The sequence below is a fragment of the Peromyscus californicus genome, unplaced genomic scaffold (assembly GCF_007827085.1).
Source record: "Peromyscus californicus insignis strain IS unplaced genomic scaffold, ASM782708v3 Scaffold_10__1_contigs__length_136768540, whole genome shotgun sequence".
In the NCBI taxonomy this organism is placed as follows: Eukaryota; Metazoa; Chordata; class Mammalia; order Rodentia; family Cricetidae; genus Peromyscus; species Peromyscus californicus.
Window position 1 is genome coordinate 89445072 of NW_026294391.1, and position 25088 is coordinate 89470159.

The 25088-nt window shown below is 38.2% G+C and overlaps 1 protein-coding gene across 4 annotated transcripts in view; it reads left to right on the forward strand.

Annotated features, from left to right (window-relative positions):
• The window catches only part of Tbc1d8b (TBC1 domain family member 8B), an 83433-nt gene that overhangs the window by 52183 nt on the left and 6162 nt on the right, over positions 1–25088 (forward strand). For 3 of the 4 annotated variants that reach the window (XM_052736620.1, XM_052736634.1, XM_052736613.1), the window contains 8 exons: positions 2081–2198; positions 3751–4036; positions 5167–5296; positions 5821–5919; positions 14797–14865; positions 15022–15262; positions 16881–16946; positions 18723–18806. In XM_052736620.1, the coding sequence (XP_052592580.1) occupies positions 2081–2198; positions 3751–4036; positions 5167–5296; positions 5821–5919; positions 14797–14865; positions 15022–15262; positions 16881–16946; positions 18723–18806 (1093 nt within the window). The remainder of the gene's footprint in view (positions 1–2080; positions 2199–3750; positions 4037–5166; positions 5297–5820; positions 5920–14796; positions 14866–15021; positions 15263–16880; positions 16947–18722; positions 18807–25088) is intronic. The other variant, XM_052736627.1, reaches the window with a different exon arrangement.

Sequence of the window (25088 nt, forward strand, 5' to 3'; positions counted from 1 at the left end):
TTTCCTTCCCCTGCCCAATCAAGGCCAATTGGTGCTGCTTAAACGTTCTTGCATGTGTGGCCTTCCACTGCAGCATGGTAGACATCAAGGGCTGCATTCATAAAGAAAACTAACCCTTCCTCTCCAAGAAGCTAAGAATTGCCAGGAGCTCCTCAAAGAGGGTTGGAACTTTGGGCCCAACTATCCTCTCCATGCTGGGATTTGCTCTGCCTTAAGCTTGCATAGGTCTTGTACATACTGTCACAACCACTTTGAGTTCATATTTGCAGATGCCCTCCTGTATCCAGAGGACACTGTTTCCTTGCAGTCATCCACGACCTCTGCCTCCTACTCTTGTTCTCTCCCCTCTTCTGCAATGACCCCTGAGCTTTTGGAGGAGGTGGTGCAATACATATGTTCCAGTTATACCTGAACATTCTGTATAATCTTATTCTCTGCACTTTGGCTAGTTGTGGCTCTCTGTGTTGACCCTCATCTACTGCAGACTTTTTCTGATGAGGGTTTAGGAGATACCTTAATGTATGGGTATGATGATATCGTTAAGCATTGGTTTAATACTAACACTATGTTTATTTGGCAGAATAATAGTAGTAACTTCTCTACTAGGAGCTATGATCTCTGTAGCTATAGGTTCCTGGCCTGATAATGGTTTCAGATATTTCAGGTATGGGTTTCATTTTATGGAATGGGCCATAAACATAAACAGAAAGTGGTAAGTTACTCCCACAACATTGTTTCCACTGTTGCACCAATGGGCAATGTCTTGCAAGGACAGCCATTATTGTAGTTCGCTGAGCAAGACTGATGTTGAGTTCTCTTTTCCTATTCCCTACCACTTTATGATTGCCAAAAGCCCAAAAACTAGCCAGTGGTGAGAGCTTGACCTTCTTCTTTCTTAGCGTACATGCTGGCTGGAATATAGCTCAGTGATACAGTGTTTGCCAAAGCCCTGGCTCTCATCCCAAGCGTCTCCGAAAAAATACACATAAAAAGTATACATAAAGCTATAAGTATACCTAAAGCAATATCCATGAACATGGATTTTTAGACAGCAATGGATGTGCTAGAGTTTTTCAAAGCCCCCAGATTTTCTTCAAATGTTTTTGTTAATTTCTTGTTTGGCCCAGCTGTTACCCATTGCCTCAGGCAGCCGCATGCTCAATAGCTACCTCTGATTATTTTTAACAAACACTCCGGAGAAAAGGCTTTTGTGCTAGATGAACTCTGTGTCAGGTCAAGTAAAGAGAGCTTTGTAAATGGAGTATTCCAGAAGGGTACCAGACAGATTGGATAGTGGCAGTCTACAAATGGTACTTTGAAAGAACTCCAACCCCTTTCTCTTCCTTCCAGTATAAGCAGAAACTTAGGTAGCAATGGAAATGGAGAAGAAAGAATATATATAAAAAATCACTTTGTTGCCAGGTGGCGGTGGTGCACACCTTTAATCCCAGCACTCAGGAGGCAGAGCCAGGTGGATTGCTGTGAGTTCGAGGCCAGCCTGGTCTACAGGACAGGCACGAAAACTACATAGAGAAACCCTATCTTGGAAAAAAAACCCACTTTGTTAATAGAAACTGTAGGATTTGAATCAAAATTGCATGTACCAGATAAAGAGTTTCTACAGTGATGAAAATTGAAATAACTAAGAAGACAAAGTATTTAAAGACAGGTGATATTTAGTTTTGTGAATAATGAAGTGGTTGGTTTGATTTGATATCTAAAGGGATAAACTCCAGGAGATAGTTTTAAAGTTTGTTTTCTCCAATATTAGGATATAATTCACAATTATATGTTTTGTTTTAAAGACTCATAATAATTAAGATATTTTAACCCATTGATGATGTTTATAGCCATGATATTACTGCTTCATTTCCCTTTAATAGTACTGTATAAAATACCTGACTACCAAGTGTTAACCTTACTATACATTGCTTTGCTTTGGATTAGCTTCAAGTCCTTAGATTGCCTTTATTGTTACTCACTTGTCATTATTGCTATTGCAAAATTCTATGCTTGAAGAAGAAATGCAGTTATTACCTAAGCAATAATCACTTCTTTGTTTCTTTTCTATGAAATGTAGGCAATGAACATTTTGACTTCAGTATTGCTTCTATATGCAAAAGAAGAAGAAGCTTTTTGGCTTCTGGTTGCTGTATGTGAACGAATGTTACCCGATTATTTTAATCGTCGAATCATTGGTAAAAACAAATATAAAAAGAATACATACACACAAACATACATACATATATCTACACATGAATGCTGGCTTAATCTATTTTTGCTGCTATCACCAAATGGCACAGACAGTAATTTATAAAGAATAGACGTTTATTTTAACTAGTGATTCTAGAGGTTTAACTAGATGTTGGCATTGTGCCAACATCTGCTCAGCGTGTTGTCAGGGTCTTATTGCATCATAATAATGTAGCATAGGATATCAACTGGCCAGACAGAGCAAGCACACTAGAATTAGTTGCTTTTTATAATAAATACACTTCCATGATAACTTACTAATCTATGAATTAGCTAATCTATTCATTAAGGCAGAGCCCTTGTGACCCAATCACTTCCTGAAGGTCCTAACTCTAAATAGTATTAATATGTGAATTGAAGAGTGGTTTAGTTTCTAACATAGGAATTTTTTTTTTCAATCACAGAAGACTTAGTCTTTTCTAACAATTTTAATGTCTGTTGTCTCTTTGGTGGGACAGTGGTTTTGTTTGTGGATTTGGGGGACATTTGTGTGTTGAGACAAAGTCCAGCTGTATAGCTCAGGATGTGTAGCTCCAAGTAGCAGTCTTCCTGTCTCTCCCAAGTGCTGAGAATATAGATATATACCACCAAGCCTGGCTTCTTACCTATTAAATTACCAATCAAACTGAAGAGTTGGTAAGTTAGATTGAGAAAGACAGAAAACACAAGCAGTATCAAAATGTTACATTGACTGATACTCTTAGGCAAAGACCTATGAATATCAAAAGTGTAGTTGGAAAATTATTTTATATGTTACTTTTTCAAAATTAAGGACTTGGCCTGCTCTGTAATGAAAAGGAATATTTAATTTGTGTTTATAAACACTAGATTGCCAAAATAATGATGATTTGAGACATCCAGAGCTACTAAGGAAATTTTTAATAGTTTCTTGATGGGAGGGAGACTTAAAGTCTCCATATTCATATGAGTTTATATATAAAAAAGAATCAAATTTTTCTTTATTAATTGTGTGGTATTATCTTTAGTTATCAAATATATAAAAATCTGTGACCCCATTTTAATACCTATAGAGTACTGTACCTAGGTCTTGATTATGTTGTCTTTTGTTTTAAGTTATGTGTGCATTTACCTTTACTTCAATCAATATTGAATTCTAGTAGGACTAAGGATGTAGCTCGGTGATAGCATGTTTGCCTGTTATGCACAGGCCCTGAGTTATATCCTATGACCACAAAAGATACTAAATTCTTTGAAGATGATCCCACATCATTAAATAGTATCTAGTGCATGTCTCTGACTGTAAGAAGGACTAAGGAATCCCTCAAATGAATTGAAATTGAATTTCTCAAGTGTTCTTAGGTTCATAACATTCAACTAGCTGTTGCAGAGATGTGCAAATTATAGAAAGGCACTAAAGAGTTCCTATTTGAAGGAAGTGAGATGAGCTGTATCAGGAAGCTAATGAAAGGGGACAGGACCACAAAGAAAGCTTTTTGAAAGGTGGTCATTTTTTAAACTTGTTTTGATGTTTTCCAGGTGCCTTGGTGGATCAGGCAGTGTTTGAAGAACTTATTAGGGATCACCTTCCTCAGCTGACGGAACACATGACTGATATGACCTTCTTTTCCTCAGTTTCTCTCTCATGGTTCCTCACACTTTTCATTAGTGTGCTGCCTATTGAAAGTGCCGTGAATGTGGTGGACTGTTTTTTCTATGATGGAATAAAGGCCATTTTACAACTAGGATTGGCAATACTTGACTATAATTTAGACAAACTTCTGACATGTAAAGATGATGCTGAAGCTGTGACAGCACTAAACAGGTATTGTAAGAACTATAGCATTGAAATCTGGAGGTGGGCCTGGGAAGATGGATTAGCAATTGAGAATGCTTACTGCTATCCCAAATGAGTTCGATTCCCAGCACCGTGTCAGGCTGCTATCCAGATCCAGGGGATCCAATAGCCTCTTCTTGCCTCCATGGGCATCCCAACATGTATGGTGTATAGACACACAAACACATAAGTAAAAATTTAAAATCTTTAAATCCAGTGGAGATCTGAGTGATTATGTTGTTCAGGCTGCTTAGTTTACCAGTGAGGAAACTCAGTTCTAGAAACGTCAAGCAATTTGCTTTAAGTCACAGAGGTGGTTGAAAGAAACAGCCAGGCCCAAAGTACTATCCTTTGTATTTAAATAGAGTGCAGCAAGAGTAAATCACTTTGATGTGAACAGTTAGGTTCCTTACACGTTTGTGCTAACATCATTAATTCAGTAAATCATAACATTAATAATTCTCCTTTAAACTAGAACGTGTCTATATAGAAAGTAATCTGAGGGGCAGAGAGCTAGTTAGCAATGTTAAAGCATCCAGTGGGGAAAATTATCCTGGTTTCCAGGTGGTATCAATCTGGTCGGTTGAATTTTATTTTCCTGGTGGATTTTGTATGAATGCTGCTCTGTGTTGGGGAACATGGGGTTTTGAGTATGTAGATGTATATTCATACATTTGTATGAGTTACATGAATGAAAGTTGAATTGGCAACTGTTATAATGCTTCATCAAACCCAGTTCTGTACAGAATAATATAGACACCTCCCTTTGGCATTCAGAACTCTAAGATAAGGCCTCAGTTTTCCTTTTTAAAACTCATTTCCCCTTTCAAGCTTCTATAGACCTGATATTCTTTCCATTCTGAATGTGTTTGGAGTTTTTGCCAGGTATGCACTGAACCTGTTCACTTCCCTCATGTTCTTTCTCACTCCTGAAGTGATTTTTGCATCTCATTCCTTCTACCCATTTTCTTAATTCCCAACCATCTTTAGATTCTTCTTGTTCATACTCCTTCCCTTGTGTTCTCAATTAAAATTGACCTCTGACTGATAGCTGTGGTTTTCTCTGCTGCAACTATTTTAGTTTCACTAATTTTTATGTTATTGTCACTTTTGGATAGGTTCTTTGACAATGTCATTAATAAGGATAGCCCATTGCCTTCAAATGTTCAGCAGGGTTCAAATATCAATGATGAAAAAAGCAGTCATACTAAAGTGGATATTACAGATTTGATTAGAGAATCCAATGAGGTAAGTTTTGTGTACCATAAATATGATTACATAGTATATTTAAATATTTATAAATAATTGCATGGCATACTTATATATTGTATATTAAGAATACAGTAACAATGCAAACAAACAACTTAAAAATCTAACTTTATTATGACATTGAGTTCTGTGAATTGATCCTAGGTTGTATAACTTCCTCTGCCTCAATTTATTTTTCATTAAATGATATTAAATTTACTTGCTTTCACAAATGATGACCACTTTTAACTGTGTATCACTCTATGAAAAGTTAAAACTGATTCTCTTTTGCAGACTAAGATTTTGACCAATGTTCTTAGTCAAGACACATAATAGATGGATGTAATTTTCTCCAGTGAACACATATAAAAAACTTAGATGGCAACGTGCGAAGTCACTGAACAGATCAGGAAAATAGTTAGAAATAGAATCAAGGCCTCAGAGAATTGAGTCTGGTGAAATTCAGTTGTAAGAGAAGTGGATGTTTATTATGAATTAGTATCCACTGAAATCATTTTTTGCAGAAATATGGTAGTATTCGCTATGAAGATATCCATAGCATGCGCTGTCGAAATAGGTTGTATGTGATACAGACCCTGGAGGAAACAACAAAACAGAATGTGGTGAGTATACATACACCCTGTGGGGGAAACCCTGAAGTAACTTTTCTTTAACTTCCTTTAAATTTAACCTGCCACGTGAATAAAATGAAAGAGCTAAACTTTAGAGCTAGGTTCTTGCCTTCGCTTGCCTAGTTGTGAGTTTTTAGAGAGAAATGTTGTTTTCTTCTGGCTGAATGATTGTGTTTATTTCAACATGTTTTATATTATTTGACCTTCAACTGTACTGTGAAGCAGTATTGAATGCTACAATGTAGGCATTTGAGCAACAAACATTTGTGGCATGCAGCTTCAGTAAGAATAGCTTGGTCTGGAGAGATGGCTCAGTGATTAAGAACATGTACTGCTCTTCCAGAGAACCCAAGTTTGGTTCCTAGCACCCATATCCAGCAGCTCATAACTGCCTATAGCTCCCCCTGCAGTGAGTCCAGCCCCCTCTTCTGGCTTCCCCAGGCATTGCACTCAAATGTGCTCAAACCCACAGATAGACATATACACGTAATTAAAAATCAAAATAAAAAAAATAGCTGACCCTCATAACAGCAAATGCTTCTAATAAATATTATTTCTCTGTCATACCTAAAGGAAAATTAAAAGTGTATAAAACGGAGTTCACTCTTAAAATATTTCTATGGTTCCATAGGTAACTGCTAATATTGGTTTCCTCTGGTCAGTGAGATGAATAGATCACTGATCCCAAGGGGAAGAATTTTACTTTGCTGTTTATATTGTTCTACACTGTTTGATTTTTTATCATTATGATTTATTGTTTTATAAACCTCCTCACTTAAAAACTGGGTCCTCTGTCAGGCAGTACTGGTGCATGCCTTTAATCTCAACACTTGGGAGGCAGAGGCAGGTGAGTTCCAGGACAGCCAGGGCTGTTACACAAAGAAACCCTATCTCTAAAAAGAAAAAAAACTGGGTCCTCAGAGATGCAATCTAGGAAGATTAGCATTTCTGAAGACTCTAGGTTTAGATTTCAAGTAAATAATTCAGTAATGTTACTGTGATATAGGGCGGAGAACCTCTAAATATTAACTTAAAATATTGGTTACATATGTTTATCACATATAATTCAAGCATTAAAGAAACATAAAAATGAAGTTTCCTTACCCCACAAGTAACTATCTTAAAATGTTGGTAGGGGGAGGAAATATAGATTTTTAAAAATGAGATCACGCCGGATGGAGTGGTGGTGGCGCATGCCTTTAATCCCAGCACTCAGGAGGAGAGGCAGGTGGATCTTTGTGAGTTCGAGGCCAGCCTGGTCTACAGAGCAAGATCCAGGAAAGGCCCAAAACTACACAGAGAAACCCTGTCTCAAAAAACCAAAAAAAAAAAAATGAGATTACACATTATACCAGTCATTCAAATATATAATGATCATTGCATATAATTAGCTCTAACTCATTCTTTTCAGTGCACAAAGTAGTATACCATGATATAATTAATTCTTCAAGAATTTCATACAGTGTATTTTAATCATGTTCATTCCCCTCCACCAACTCCTCCCAGATTCTCCCAACCTCCCTATCCACTCAACTTCATGATCTGTCTCTTTTAAACCCACTGAGTCCAGTTTTTTTGGCTGAGTATTCCTGGGAATGGGGCTTGCCCTGGAGTACAGTCAATACACTAGAAAATTGTCATTGCCTCTCTCAATAGTCGTCAAATGCTAGCCTCTCAGCTAGGAGGATTTTGTGCCTACCTCCCCTCCTACATGCTGGGATTTTGTCTGCTTTGAACTTGTATAGGTCTTGTGTATACTATCATAATCACTCTGAGTAAATATGTGCACCTTCCCTGTGGTATCTGAAAAACAATTTCCATGAAGTTATCCATGACCTTTGACTCTTACACTCTTTCTGTCCCCTCTTCTGCATAGATATCTAAGTCTTGTGAGGCAGGGTGTGATATAGACATCCCACTTAGGGCTGAACACTGCAAAGTTTCTTATTCTCTACCCATTGACCAGTTGTAGGTTTCTATATTAATTGCTGTCTACTGCAAGAAGCAGCTTTTCTTTCATTTTTTTATTTATTTAAAAATTTTCATTTTACATATCAATCCCAGTTCCCCCTTTTCTCCCACACCCACCCCTCATGCCATCCTCATCCCATCCCATCAAGCCTACTCCCACTTTTACCCCAGGGTACTTTTGAGGAGGGAGAAGTGAGAAATATTTAGATGGAAAGATAGAGGTGAGAGAGACAGATAGAAACACAGGATAGCTCGGGAGGGCCTGGATCTTTATCCATCGGCCCAGAACTTTATTCAAAAGGACTTTGTAGATGTAACCAACCGTCTTATTAAATAAGAAACACAGAGCCGATTCAGAGAAGAAAGCCACGAGGTCAGAACTAAGAGCCTCACCCTTCCTGCTTCAGCCAAGAGAGCTCTCCAAAAGGGGCCTACTTCCTGTCTGTTCGTCTTTATATAGACTGTCTGTTCTGCCTTCTTATTGGTTGTAAACCCAAACACATGACTGCTTCGCTACTGCCTGTATGTACAGCCCTCCAGGTCCTCTATGGTATTGAGATTAAAGGCGTGTGTCTCCAATGTTGGCTATATTCTTGAACACACAGAGATCTACCTAGCTCTGTCTACCAAGTGCTGGGATTAAAGGCATGCGCCACCACCGCCACGCTCTTGCTATGGCTCTAATAGCTCTGACCCCCAGGCAGCTTTATTTATTAACATACGATTAAAATCACATTTCAGTACAAGTAAAATACCACCACAGGACTTTTTATTACAATGCCAAGGGGCGAGGTAAAAGACATCCCCCTGCTAGATACAGCCAAGTGTAGACCCTTCCAAACACCTGATACATAGGTCCATGGTCCAGTCATCCTCTTATGCAGTCCTGCTAGTAAAGCAAGCTCAGATCTCATTAGGAAACCTCTGTAGGCTCCCACACCCATCCCTTCCTCAGAGAGGGTAAGGCCACACATAGGGAATCAACAAAGTCTGGCACGTCAAGTTAAAGCAGGACCAAGCCCCTCCACCCTGCATCAAGGCTGAGCAAGGTATCCCTCAATATGGAATGGGTTCTAAAAAGCCAGTTCATGTACCTGGGATAAGTCCTGGTCCCACTGCCAGGGACCCTACAAACAGATCAAGCCACACAACTGTCACCCACATTCAGAGGGCCTAGTTCGGTCCCATGCAGGTTCCCCAGCTGTCAGTCCAGAGTCCATGAGGTCTCACTAACTCAGATCAGGTGTCTCTGTGGATTTCACCATCATGATCTTGACTCCCACCACCCTTGCTCCTATAATCCCTCCTCCCTGTCTTCAACTGAACTCCAGGAGCGCAGCCCAATGCTTGGCTGTGGGTCTCTGCATCTGCTTCTATCAGTTACTGGATGAAGACTCTCTGATGACAATTAGAATAGTCTCCAATCTAATTACAGGAGAAGGCCAGTTCAGGCACCCTCTCCTCTATTGCTAGGAGTCTTAGCTGGGGTCATCCTTGTGCATTCCTGGGAATTTTCCTAGCACCAGGTCTCCCTCTATCAAGATATCTCTTTCATTGCTCTCCATCTCCAGCTTGACCATCCCATTCCCTCGTGTTCTCATCCTCCATACCCTCCCCTCCTGCCAGTTTACCCAGGAGAGCTTAACTATTTCCCCTTCCTGGGGCAATCCATGTGTGTCCCTCTTAGGGTCCTCCTTGTTACCTAGCTTCTCTGGGGTTGTTGATTGTAACCTGATTATCCTTTGCTTTGCATCTACTATCCACTCATGAGTGAGTACATACTGTGTTTATCTTTCTGGGTCTGGGTTACCTCACTCAGGATGATTTTTTCTAGTTCCATCCATTTGCCTGCAAATTTCATGATGTCATTTTTGGGGGTTTTTTTGTTTTGTTTTTACCACTGAATAATATTCCATTGTGTAAATGTACCACATTTTCTTTATCCATTCTTTGGTTGAAGGACATCTAGGTTGTTTCCAGGTTCTGGCTATTATGAATAATGCTAAGAAGCAGCTTTTCTAATGAGGCTTGAGTGGTGCACTGATATGTGGTTGCAGCAATAAGTTGTTCGGAATCATTTTATTGCTGTGTTCATTTAACAGAATAATAATAGATTCTCCCCCTAAGACTTACGACATATACAGCCACAGATTCTTGGCCTCCTTGAAAGTATCAGTTATGGGTTCCATCTTGTGGTGATCCTTAAATCTGAGAAAAATGTCATTAGCCACTGTTGTACCAATGGGCATATCTTACTAGGCAGAGTTCTCAAGTGGATGTGACTAAAGATGTGTAACACTTTCCAGGACCAGCTAGATTTGTCCATGTTCTGTGACTCAGGTATGTGCTGAGTTCAGCCATAGGGTCTTACTATCAAGTTCTAGAGGATAACCAATCTTTTTTTTTAAATATTTGCTATTGATGCACACTTAAAATTTTTCCATTTTTTTTTTTTTTGGTCATGGTGTTTATCACAGGAATAGAAACCCAGCTATGACAATAGTTCATTGTTGTCTTACTTTCTACAGTGGACAGATACTATTTTTTTTTAAGATTTATTTACTTATTATGTATACAGTATGCCTGCATGCCAGAAGAGGGCACCAGATCTCATTATTGATGGTTGTGAGCCACCATGTGGTTGCTGGGAATTGAACTCAGGACCTCTGGAAGGAGCAGACAGTGCTCTTAACCTCTGAGCCATCTCTCCAGCCCAATTTTTCCATTTTTTGTTCTTATAAACTATACTTCAGGTAAATGCTCCTATTCATATATTCTTTTTCTATTTTTTTACATTTATGTGTGTGTGTAAACACATACATGCACATGTAGAGATCAGAAAACAGTGTGCACAAATAGGTTCTGTCCCTTCACTGTGTGTGAGTTTCAGGAATCCAACTCAGGTCATTAGGTTTGGTGGTGAGCACCCTTATCCACTGAGTCATCTCACCAAGATTTCTATAAGATATATTCCTGGAAGTAGAAGCTGAGTCAAAGGGTATCCTTATGTAAAATTGGACAGATCTTGCCAAATTATCCTCCAAAAGATTTGCACCAAATTATAATAACAAACAGTGTATAAGAATATCCTTCTGAGCCAGGTGGTGGTGGCGCATGCCTTTAATCCCAGCACTCGGGAAGCAGAGGCAGGTGGATCTCTGTGAGTCCGAGGCCAGCCTGGGCTACAGAGTGAGTTCCAGGAAAGGCTCCAAAGCTACACAGAGAAACCCTGTCTCGAAAAAAAAAAAAAAGAATATCCTTTTCTCCACAGTTTACCACTAGGTATTAAAATATTCAGTTGGTCCTAATTTGGTAGATAAATATCAAATGTCATTTTAAGTTTCATTTTACTGCTTGTATATTTTTTAGCTTTTTCATTTCTTGGTTGCCTGGTTGTAGCCTTTGCCCATTTTCTATGAGATCATCTTTTTATCCGTGGTGTATAAGATCTCATCGAATATAGTAGTAATATTCCTTTGACAATTGTATTTGTAACCTAATATTTCTCCCTTGTTGTCATTCGTGGTTTTTATGTCTATCAGAGTATACAAATTACAGAGGTTTACATAGTCAAGTCTTTCCTTTTTTTACATAATGGCTGGTTTTCATTTAAAACTTAGTCTTTCTCTAGCTAAAATTATACAAATTATAAAAGTACCTAGTTGTTACAAGCTCACAGTACTGATGTTAGTTTTTATTTTAACATTTACTATTTTAACATTTAACATACAGGTTAATATACCTTGAGGATTTTGTTATATATGATGTTAATATTTTCCAACTAAAATCATTCATTGAAAACTATTAAATGGTCTATTCTTACTGTATTATACTTTTTCATATTCTGAATTCTTATATACATATGTGGGAGCACTACTTTATTTTACTTTTTGTTATTGAAACTATGTCATATATTTGAATTACTGTACCTTTATAGTACATTTTGAATTTTGGTGAGACTTTAAAATTTTCTTTTTAATATCCATTGTAGTTAGGTGACTTTTTGGATGTCCTTTGGCAAGCATTTGTAGTTTTCATCCTGTACATTGTCCTAGTTAGGAACACCATGACCAAAAGCAGCTTGAGGAAAGGCTTTATTTCTCTTACATTTCCATATTACAGTCCATCACCCAAGGAAGTCAGGGCAGGGACCTGAAGGAGGAAGAAGCTCATACAGCTTCCATAGAAGAGTACTGCATACCAGCTCGGTCCTCAAGGTTTGCTCAGCCTGCTTTCTTCTAGAACCCAGGGGTATTCCCACCCACAATAGGCTATACTCTCCCCCCATCAATCACTAATTAAGAAAGTGCCTTAGAGGCTTGCCTGCCTACAGCATGATTGTATGGAGAAATTTTCTCAATTGCGGTTCCCTCCTCTCTAATAACTTTAGATTGTGTCAAGTTAAAATAAAGCTAAGCCACACATAGGCCTTAAATATTTCATTGATTTTTTTCATAATTCATTTTGTGACTAAAATGAATGAGATTTTTTTCTTTACATTTTCCAGTTACTTATTTGTGTAAGTCCAAAAGCTCTTGATTTGGGTTTCTTGCATTTTGCTGTGGTCACAACCCTGGCTGACTGATTGTACCATCTTATACTGACTTTTTTGGTGTCCTAAATAGAGAGAGTATAATTTCCAGTGCTAAGAATTTTGACCCTTCCTAATAAGTATGCTTCTTTTCTTTTGTGTGTATATTACCTTATGATCTTGAAACCTTGAAGAAATATTGAATAATAACAATAGAAGTGGGCCTTTTAGTCTTATTTCTAAATTTAATAGAGATGCCTCTCATACTTTATTGCTATTGATTTTGGAAGGATGTCCTTTATTAAACTAAGGAAGTCTTATTAAGTTTCTGGGTTGAAAGGATTAAGATGAAGCTCAGTAGTAGAGTGCTTGCACACAGAGTTCTAACTGAAATGGAAACAATTCTTTTTAAAAATTAATAGTGAGTTAATTTTTTAAATTATCAAAAGTTAACTTTGATAGAATGACTTTGATATCTTGAGATTGTATGCCTTTTTACTTTATTAATATAGTAAATTTTATTAAGGAATTATTTGAATTCCAGAAACAGAAGAAACATTGCCAAATTCTTTCTATGAGGCCACAAACACCCTGATACCCAAACCACACCAAGACCCAACAAAGAAAGAGAATTACAGACCAATTTCACTCATGAACATAGATGCAAAATACTCAATAAAATACTGACGAACCGAATCCAAGAACACATCAAAAAGATCATCCACCATGACCAAGTAGGCTTCATCCCAGAGATGCAGAGATGGTTCAACATATGAAAATATGTCAATGTAATCCATCATATAAACAAACTGAAAGAAAAAAAACACATGATCATCTCATTAGATGTTGAAAAAGCCTTTGACAAAATCCAATACCCCTTCATGATAAAAATCTTGGAAAGATCAGGGATACAAGGAATATACCTAAACATACAATATACAGCAAGCTAATTAAATTAAATGGAGATAAACAAGAAAAGGCATTTTTTCTTTTCTTTTTTTTAAAATTTTATGTGAGATTTTCTAGTCATTTTACATATCAGCCACAGATTCCCCTGTCATCCCTCCTCCCACCCCCCAGCCTTCCCCCCAACCCACCCCCTATTCCCACCTCCTCCAAGGCAAGGTCTCCCCTGGGGAGTCAGCCCAGCCTGGTAGATTCAGAAGAAAAGACATTTTTAAATGAACCTTTTGGCTATAATATCTATTCATGTTCTATTTTGATAATTTGACTAAATAGTTTAGCAAGGTTCTCTGCATCTGTGTTAAAATTACATTGATTTCAGAATTTCTTTTGCTTTTTTAGAGACATGGTCTCAGTGTATAGCCCTAGCTGGCCCAGAGCTGGCTATGTAGACCAGACTGCCCTGAAACTCACAGAGAGCTGCCTAATTTTGCCTCCCAAGTATTAAGATCAAAGGTGTGTGCCACCATGCCCAGTTAAGAATTTCTTTTTTGTGAATGCTAATTTTTATATCAATTTTGCTTATGTTACATAATAGATTTTGTAGTAAACCCCTGTTTTCTATGCTCCAAAATACTTTAGAGTTAACCATTATTAGAAAGCTTGAGAGAACAAGCCTAGAAATCCTTTTAAGTATGCTGATGTCTGGCGATAGTAGCTCTTTGGTTACCATTTCTGTTCTATCTATTCAAATTGTTTGCACATTGAGTTAATTTTGGTGACATGTTTCCCAAGGGAATTATCTATTTTATCTCAATTTTCAGATATATTTGCATAACACTTTGGAGTTCACTTAATAGATATTAAATGCTGCATTCTGTATGGTGGACACCTTAATGACTTCTCTATCCATCTTTATATGTTATCCTTTTTAAATTTCTTGTTACATTTATTTATTGGAGGGGTGGACTCATGTGCTATAGTATCCATGTGGAAGCCAGAGTACAAATTATGACATTTTGTTCTCTCTCTCTACATGGGTCCCTGGGACTGAACTCAGGTCATCAGTCTTGGTAGCAAGTACCTTTATGCACTGAGCCATTTTTGTCAGCCCATATACTATACCCTTCTTCTCATTGATGTTTATTTATGATATCTTTTATCGCACCAAGATCTATTTTAATTTTTCAATTAATTGACAAAATATTAATAAATAGTCTAACACTATATAATGATAGTACACTAAAGTCAAGTAGGAATTATATCAGAAACACAAGATTAATTCAATAGTTTAAAAAAATCAAGAAATAACTTAGCAGTTGTTAATAGAGCTGCAATAAAAATTGATACATAGGTTTAAAAAAAGAAAGAAAATATCTTCTTGTAGAGGAAAACTTCAAGTGAGTTCAAAGGCTTCTTAAAATGAAATGTTACAGTCTAAATTGCTTTTAATCTTTTTAAAGTTGCGTGTTGTATCACAAGATGTGAAAATGAATCTTCAGGAATTGGATGAACTTTATGTCATTTTTAAGGTACGGCTGTTCCTCTTTAATGAAGACTAATCTTTTAGCAGAATTTTATTACAGTTACTGTTAAATATTTTTTAAGTTTTAACAGACATATTTAGAAAAACATCTTTTACTTTTTTTCTAATTTAATGACTTTCCTTTTTGATTTGTTTTTCATAGAAAGAGCTGTTTATATCTTGTTATTGGTATTTGAGTTGTCCAGGATTGAAGCATCATGACTCCAGCCTGTCATATTTGGAACAATATCAGATTGACTGCCAGCAGTTCAGAGTGTTGTATCACTTGTTGAGTCCCTGGGCTCACTCTGCAAACAGAGACTCGCTAGCCTTATGGACATTCAGATTATTGGATGAAAACTCTGATTGCCTTATAAACTTCAAAGAATTCTCCTCTGCAATTGGTAGGCCCTTCAACTTTCTAAAGCAAAACATAAATATCTTCTCTATCCCTGCAAAATATTCCCTACCTGCCTATTACTGCTAGTTTAAGCAGATTATTTCACTTTGGATTACATTGTCTTCAGGTTTAGTAATTACGAGGCTTTTTAAAAAGGTGTTTGCTGCTAAACCTATGCATATTGACCTCTTTTGTGATTTATTTTTATTTTCTGTGCATTGAAGTTTTGCCTACATGAATGAGGATGTTGGATCACCTGGAACTAGAGCTACAGACAGGTGTGAGCTGACATGTGGGTGCTGGGAATTGAACCCAGGTCCTCTGGAAGAGCATTCAGTGTTCTTAACCACTGAGCTATCTCTCTAGGCCCACATATGAATTTCTTTTGCCCCAACCCTCTCAAAGAAGCAAGCTGTTAGATGTGGATGGTTTAATGTTTTAACAGGAAGGAAAAGAATATCCAGGATTTTTTCACACCAGATAGATAGATGCAATAGAAGGATTTTCCCCTTGGGTAAAAATCTAACCACATGGCCTAGATAAGTGATACAGAAATACTAAACAAATGAGTTGTGCCGATAGTCGCTATGTTATAGATTTTGTTCCCTTTTTTTCATACCCCCAGCAATGATTTCTTTGCACAGATTATCGTGAAGAGCAGTTCTTTCCTCAAATGAATCATAAGGCTTCATTCAAAAAGAAAAGGGAAATATGAGGTTGGGAGAAAGGAGCTAGTGAAGAGAGCATGCTATTCCCCTAGTGGAGTATTTCAGTTATGTGCTTGGAAGAGAAGATCTTACTGATTGAGTAGTTAACTGTTAGTTTAAGAAACATCATGTTGCCGGGCGGTGGTGGCGCACGCCTTTAATCCCAGCACTCGGGAGGCAGAGCCAGGCGGATCTCTGTGAGTTCGAGGCCAGCCTGGGCTACCAAGTGAGTTCCAGGAAAAGGCGCAAAGCTACACAGAGAAACCCTGTCTCGAAAAAAACAAAAAAAAAAAAAAGAAACATCATGTTGCCAGGCGTTGGTGGCACACATCTTTAATCCAGAGGCAGGCGGATCTCTGTGAGTTTGAGGCCAGCCTGGTCTACAGAGTGAGTTCCAGGACAGGCACCAAAACTACACAGAGAAACCCTGTCTCGAAAAAACCAAAATAAATAAATAAATAAGAAAGAAAGAAACAAACAAACACCATGTTGCGGGTGGCGGTGGCGCACACCTTTAAGTCCAGCACTCAGGAGGCAGAGGCAGGTGGAGCTCTGTGAGTTCGAGGCCAGCCTGGGCTACAGAGTAAGTTCCAGAACAGCTAGTGCTGTTACATAGAGAAACCCTGTCTTGAAAACCAAGAAAAAAAGAGAGGAAAGAGAGGGAGAGAGGGAGGGAGGGAAGCAAGCAAGCAAGCAAGAGAAGGAAAGGAAGGAAGGAAAAAGGGAAGGAAAGGAAAGGGAAGGGAAGGGAAAGGGAAGGAAAAAAGGGAAGGGAAGGAAGAAAAGAAAGAAGGAAAGAAAGAAAGACCATGTTTTGACCCTAATTCCTGGCTACTGTCTGTATCTTAATCACTTTGGTTGGAATTGGTTGAATGTGTAGATACATGAGTTTTCTAACTGAATTTTGTTGAACAGATGTAATGTACAATGGAAGTTTTACTGAGAAGCTTAAGCTGCTTTTTAAACTGCATATTCCTCCAGGTAAGAATTTAACAGTCCTTAATGGTATATATTAAGAGTTCATTCCATTGTAACAGGCATCATATAATTTCATTTTAACAAATAAAACAATCTTTCACATAATATAAGGTTATTGTTTCATTGTGGCCATCAAGTAATATTACAAGTATTTTTTCTGGTGTAGATATAGATATAGAGGGAATGAAATCTATTGAAGAGATTCTGTATAACAGGTGGATCCTCAGTTTCCTGTTAGTAGGCAATCATTTATTTATATATGTATGTATAGATGTATGCCATTTGAGATAGGGTCTCAGTGTATGTCCCAGACTGACTTCAGCCTCAGAAGTACAAGGATAACAGGCCATGTGCCACCATGTCCTGCTAGCTATCTCTTAAATGATAGCTTATACAAGAAATTCTGTGTCATTGAAATATTGAGATAATGTTGAATTTCTGCCGCCATTGTCATTAGGATAAAGATTCACTTTAGGCAGATTACTATACTTGCAGGTGGGTACAAATTAGCATGTGCTATGTCACAACATTCACTTGACACCCAATGTCAACCTTAGGCCTCCTCATGCATGCATGGACTCACACATAAAATATATTTTATATGCAGTCTCTTATTTTAGCCTCATATTTCTGAAAGATTTTATTATCCTTCCAGTTTTTGCAAACAGGAGACTGAGGGATGGGGAGGTTCAACTATGTGCCAAGTAACACATAGTTAATATGAGATCCATCTGACTCCAGAACTCTTTTTCCTGTTCTCTCATACTTCTTCAAAGTCACCATGCTCTTCCAGTTTTCATATTTTTCTTCACTGTCCTTAAGACTATTTCCCAACACATCCCTACTCTGAAAATATTGTGAAAAGTAGCTTGTATTTGGTAATTCATAAAATCGAATAGCACCTCATAATTTGTCTAAGGCTCTCCCTGGCTCCATTTTAAAGCTTTTTTTTAAAGACTTTTCAGGTTAGCAAGGAATCATTATTTATCAGACCAAAGAACTAAAGCCATCTTTAATCCTTCAGACCCAAATCACAAACACAGCATTAAAAACAAAAGACAAACCACATAATAATTGAATTATAACAATAAATTTGATTAGATTACTTTACCATTTGAATATTTAAATTGTCCATTTTGTACATTGTTGGCAGAGGGATTGAAAGTAGGAATATGAAATAGGATGAAATATGAACTAGGGAACACTGTGTTTCTGTTGAATAGCAGTGGAGAAACAGTACAACACTCCGCTTCATGTTTTCCTTATTACTGCAGGAGTTTTAAGCATGTTTTATGTTTTAAGATTTCATGTTCAAACATAATCTAAATATCAGATTTTCTTCTTTCAATTCATAGTGACTCTCAGAAAACTACAAAAAAGCAAGTAGGTTACCATGCTCCTATAGATGGCCCTTGGCATCAAATGGCCTTAGTGGGTTTTATAAAAGAGCCCATGAAATTAGAAGGGAATAGTGGTAGTGGAAGAGGGATTGCAGGGGAGGAAATGGGGGGATGGACTTGATCAAATATAGTATATGCATATATGAAGTTCTTAAGCAATAAAAAAAGAAGAAAAGCAAGTAAGAGAAGTCCTAGAACTCAAACTGATCAAATGTTTATTTGGTACACGACAGAGCAAAGCAATGTTATTTCCGCATTTCTGTATGTGCACATTTCTTAAACAGTTCATCTAATGTATACTCTTCAGTTTGTCTGGGTGTGAGAACCACTTCTCTGTCCTTCATTGTTAGTAAATGTGATTTGGGTTATATGCTTTCAGCTTATACTGAGGTGGTGTCTAAGACTTCTTCAAAGGGCGATGAGCTTTCAACAGAAGAATTATTTTACTTCAGCCAGCTCCAGGGTAAATATTTATTGAAACTTGTAACTGAATTTGTGTTGTTTTGAGGTGAGTCTCAGACTTGTCTCAAACTCTTGGGCTGCAGTAATCATCCTGCCTCAGTCTCCCAGGTAGATAGGACTATGAGCATCTTGATGATTGGCTACTTGTGAAGATCTTCTTGAATTAAAGTAACTTTACCTTTCACTTTTTGATACTACAATAGCAGTTAGGGTAGTCCATAAATATTTGACTGACTAGACTGTGTTTAATAATTTTTATTTTTTTGAAATTGCTTATTATTTAAGAGAAAGTATATATATTTTTGTTTTTAATTATATTAAAGAAATTTCTAGTCTGTATCAGACCATTTTTTCTTTCCTTTTTTTATTAAGAAATTCTCTATTCATTTTACATACCAACCACAGATCCCCCTCTCCTTCCTCCTCCCATCCCCCAGCCTTCCCCCCATCCCTCATTCTCACCTCGTCCAAGGCAAGGCTTCCCATGGGAAGTCAGCAGAACCTGGTACATTCAGTTGAGGCAGGTCCAAGCCCCTACAACTGTACCAAGGCTGTGCGAGGTGTCCCACCATAGGCACTAGGCTCCAAAACGCCAGCTCATGCACCAGAGATGGTTCCCAATCCCACTGCGAGGGGGCCCCCTAAACAGTTCAAGCTAAACAACTGTCTTGCCTATGCAGAGGGCCTAGTTCAGTCCCATGGGAGCTCCACAGCTATTGGTCCACATCTATTGGTCATGAGTTCCTACTAGTTTGGCCTGGTCGTCTCTATATATTTCCCCATCATGATCTGGAGCTCAGCCTAGCGCCTGGTCATGGATTTCTGCATCTGCTTCCATCAGTTACTAGATGAAGGCTTTATGATGACAGTTAGGGTATTCACTAATCTGATTACCGGAGTAGGCCAGTTCAGGCACCCTCTCTACTATTGCTAGTAGTCTAAGGTGGGGTCATCCTTGTGAATTCCTGGGAACTTCCCTAGCACCCTGTTTCTGCCTATTCCCATGATGTCTTCATTTATCATGGTATCTCTTTCCTTGCTCTCCCACTCTGTCCCTATTCCAGCTCGAACCTCCCATTCCCTCATGTTCTCATTCCCCATCCCCAACCCTCTATTGCCCTCCTCACCTCCATGTTTGCTCATGGAGATCTCATCTATTTCTACTTCACAGGGCGATCCATGCGTCCCTTTAGGGTCCTCCTTGTTAGCTAGCTTCTCTGGAGCTGTGGGTTGCAGTCTGGTTACCCTTTGCTTTACATCTAGTATCCATTTATGAGTGAGTACATACCTTGTTTGTCCTTCTGAGTCTGGGTTATCTCACTCAGGATTATTTTCTAGTTGCATCCATTTGTCTGAAATTTCATATTGTCATTGTTTTTTGCTGCTGAGTAGTACTCCATTGTGTATATGTGCCACATTTTCTTTATCCATTCTTTGGTTGAGGAGCATCTAGGTTGTTTCCAGATTCTGGCTATTACAAATAATGCTGCTATGAACATTTTTGAGCATGTGTCCTTGTGGTATGACCTTATTGACCATGTCCATTGCCCTACAAAAGCTTCTCAGTTTCAGGAGGTTCCATTTATTAATTGTTGCTCTTAGTGTCTGTGCTACTGGTGTTATATTTAGGAAGTGGATTTTGTCAAAGGCTTTTTCAGCATCTAACGAGATGATCATGTGGTTAATTTCTTTCAGTTTGTTTATATGTTGTATTGCATTGACAGATTTTCATATGTTGAACCATCCTTGCATCCCTGGGGTGAAGCCTACTTGGTCATGGTGGATAATTTTTTTGATGTGTTCTTGGATTCGGTTTGCCAGTATTTTATTGAGTATTTTTGCATCAATGTTCATCATGGAGATTGATCTGTAATTCTCTTTTTCTGTTGCATCTTTGTGTGGTTTGGGTATCAGGGTAACTGTAGCCTCATAAAAAGAGTTTGGTAATGTTCCTTCTGTTTTATTGTGTGGAACAATTTGAAGAGTGTTGGTATTAGCTCTCCGTTGAAATTCTGGTAGAATTCTGAACTGAAACCATCTGATCCTGGGCTTTTTTTGGTTGGGAGAGTTTTAATGACTGTTTCTATTTCCTTAGGAGTTATTGGTCTGTTTAAATTGTTTATCTGGTCTTGATTTAAAAACTTTGGTATATGGTACCTATCCATAAAATTGTCCATTTCTTTTAGATTTTCCAATTTTGTGGAGTACAGGTTTTTGACGTATGACCTGATGATTTTCTGTATTTCCTCATTCTTTGTTGTTATGTGTCCCTTTTCATTTCTGATTTTGTCAATTTGGATGCTCTCTCTCTCTCTGCCTTTTGGTTAGTTTGGATATGGGCTTGTCTATCTTGTTGATTTTCTCAAAGAACCAACTTTGCTTCATTGATTCTTTGTATTCTCTGTTTCTATTTTATTGATTTCAGCCCTCAATTTGATTATTTCCTGGTGTCTATTCCTCCTGGGTGAGTTTGCTTCTTTTTGTTCTAGAGCTTTCAGGTGTGCTGTTAAGTAAGTCACTAGTGTGAGATTTCTTCATCTTTTTTTTTTTGTTTTTTGTTTTTTTGTTTTTCGAGACAGGGTTTCTCTGTGTAGCTTTGCGCCTTTCCTGGGACTCACTTGGGAGCCCAGGCTGGCCTCGAACTCACAGAGATCCGCCTGGCTCTGCCTCCTGAGTCCTGGGATTAAAGGCGTGCGCCACCACCACCCGGCTTCTATGTGGGCATTTAGTGCTATGAATTTTCCTCTTAGCACTGCTTTCATAGTGTCCCATAAGTTTGGGTATGTTGTACATTCATTTTCATTGAATTCTAGGAAATCTTTAATTTCTTTATTTATTCCTTGGCCCATTGGTGATTCAATTGGCATTATTCTGTTTCCATTAGTTTGTAGGCTTTCTGTAATTTTTGTTGTTGTTGAAATCTAACTTTAAGCCATGGTGATCCGATGCAATACAGGAAGTTATTCCAATTTTTTTTGTATCTGTTGAGATTTGCTTTGTGACCGAGCATGTGGTCAGTTTTAGAGACGGTTCCATGGTGTGCTGAGAAGAAGGTATATTCTTTTGTGTTAGGGTGGAATGTTCTCTAGATATCTATTAAGTCCATTTGATTCATAATATCTGTTAGTTCCCTTATTTTTCTCTTGAGTTTCTGTCTGGCAGACCTGTCCATTGGAGAGAGTGAAGTGTTCAAGTCTCCCACTACTAAAGTGTGGGGTTTGATGTGTGATTTAAGCTTTAGTAATGTTTCTTTTACAAGTGTGGGTGTGCTTGTATTTGGGACATAAATGTTCAGAATTGAGACTTCATCTTGGTGGATTTTTCCTATGATAAATATGTGATGTCCTCCCTGATCTCTTTTGATTGATTTTAGTTTGAAGTCTATTTTGTTAGATATTAAGATTGCTACATCAGCTTGCTTCTTAAGTCCATTTGATTGGAAAGTCTTTTCCCAGCCTTTTACTCTGAGGTAGTGTCTGTCTTTGAAGTTGAGTTGTGTTTCTTGTATGCAGCATAATGATTGATTCTGTGTTGCTAATGTTTTCCTGCCTGGCCCACAGTCAGGACAAACTCTCTCACCTGCCAGTCCCACAGCCACTCAGACCCGACCAAGTAAACACAGAGACTTATATTGGTTACAAACTGTATGGCCGTGGCAGGCTTCTTGCTAACTGTTCTTACAGCTTAAATTAATCCATTTCTATTAATCTATACCTTGCCACGTGGCTTGTGGCTTACCGGTACTTTACATCTTCCTTGTCCTGATGGCGGCTGGCAGTCTCTCCCTCACCCAGCTTCCTGTTCTCTCAATTCTCCTCTCTGTTAGTCCCGCCTATACTTCCTGCCTGGCCACTGACCAATCAGTGATTTATTCATTGACCAATCAGCAACACATTTGACATACAGACCATCCCACAGCAATTCTGTTTTCATATCCATTCTGTTAGCCCATGTCTTTGTATAGGCGAATTGAGTCCATTGATATTAAGGGATATTAATGACCAGTGATTGTTAATTCCCATTATTTTTTGGTGGTAGTGTTGTGTGTTTTCCTTCTTTGGTATTTATTGGTGTGGGATTATCTATTCCCTGTGTTTTCATGGGTGCATCTAACTTCCTTAGGTTGAATTTTTCCTTCTAGAGCTTTCTGTAGGGCTGGATTTGTGGATAGGTATTGTTTAAATCTGGTTTTATCATGGAATATTTTGTTTATTCCATCTATGGCGATTTGAGAGTTTTGCCAGTATAATAGTCTGGGTTGGTATTCATGGTCTCTTATTGTCTGCATAACATCTGTCCAGGACCTTCTGACTTTCAGAGTCTCCACTGAGAAGTCAGGTGTTATTCTGATGGGTCTGCCTTTATATGTTACTTGGCCTTTTTCCTTTGCAGCTCTTAATATTTTTTTCTTTATTTTATGTTTAGTGGTTTGATTATTATGTGGTGAGCTGACTTTTTTTTTTGATACAGTCTATTTGGTATTCTGTAAGCTTCTTGTGTCTTCGTAGGCATTTCCTTCTTTAGGTTGGGAAAGTTTTCTTCTATGATTTTGTTGAATATATTTTCTGTGCCTTTGAGCTGGTATTCTTCTCCTTCTTCTATCCCTATTATTCTTAGGTTTGGTCTTTTCACGGTGTCTCAGATTTCCTGGACGTTTTGTGTTATGACTTTGTTGGCTTTAATGTTTTCTTTGACTGATGAATCTATTTCTTCTATCGTATCTTGAATGCCAGGGATTCTCTCTTCCATCTCTTGCATTCTGTTGGTTATGCTTGCATCTGTAGTTCTTGTTTGTTTACTCAGATTTTCCATTTCCTGCATTCCCTCAGTTTGTGTCTCCTTTATTGTCTCTATTTCAGTTTTCAAATCTTGAACTGTTTCCTTCACCTGTTTGATTGCCTTTTCTTGGTTTTTTTTTTTTTTTTTTTGGCTTTCTTTAAGGGATTTATTGATTTCTTCCAATTTTTTATTTGTCTTTTCCTCAATTTCTTTAAGGGAATTTTTCTTTTCCTCTTTAAAGGCCTCTATCATTGTCTTAAAGTCATTTTTAAGGTTCATTTCTTCTGCTTCTTCTGGGTTGGGATGTTCAGGTCTTGCTGATGTAGAACCACTAGGTTCTGGTGGTACCATATTGGTCTTTATGCTGTTGACTGTGTTTTTGCACTGGCATCTACCTATCTCTTCCTTCACTCAGTGTAAGTGGTGTCTATGTCTGAGGGAGCCTCTCTTGGTCCAATCGATAACTTTGGTCCAATCAGAGCTCTTGGTCCAATCAGTGATGGTGGACTCTGTGTCTCAGGGAACAGCTATGGTCTTGGAGGGTGGGTGGGTTTAAGGGGTGGGGTGGGGCTTGTAGGTTACAGAGCCTGGTGGGGGATGGTGGTAGTCCAGGCTGCCTGCAGGAGACCTGCCTGCTGGCCTAAAACTGGGACTGCAATGAGTGGTAGTGTTAGGGGCACAGGGTTATGCCCTTGGGCCCAAAGCCTAGAGGCTTGGGTGGTTGGTTATGAGAGGAAAGACTCACCTCTTAGTCCAATCAGCACTGGCAGACTCTGTCTCAGGGAGCAGCTGCGGTCTTGGAGGGTGGGTGGGTTTGGGGGGGGGCTTGTCTATATCAGACCATTTTTATGTTTTAATAAAGGACAATGAAGCTGATAGAATCATCAATGATTTGTAAACCATAGCTTTTGTTCAAATAGTGAATACTTATAAATCAAGTGTAAGATACAAGAATGAATCTGCTTTTCTCACATAAATTGGAAGTGATACATGCTTGTGTGTGTCTTTTCATTCATTTTCATAGGTACGTGGTCTTACAGAGAAAATTTATGTGACTATTTGTTTACTACATATAAAATGAGAATTACAAATCCTCAAAAACCATCTATTTAAGTCTGCCCACTTTATGTAGAAGAGCACTGAGTACAGAAAGAAGTGAATTGTGCAGGGTTTCACAATGAGTTGTTGCCTTACTAGGGATGCGTGGCTTGTTCTTCAGACTCCCATTATGTGTGGGGCTTTCTTCCCAGTAATAAATCTTATATTTTATTTTATGTGCACTGGTGTTTTGCCATGGGTGTCAGGTCCCCTGCCACTGGAGTTACAGACAGTTGTGAGCTGCCATGTGGGTGCTGGGAATTGAACCTGGGTCCTCTAGAAGAACAAGCCAGTGCTCTTAACCCCTGAGCCATCTCTCTAGCCCCATTTTTTTATATTTTATTTTTACTAATAAATCTTAATTTGAAGGCAGTCAAATGGAGAAACTATCACTCAGAAGCAAATA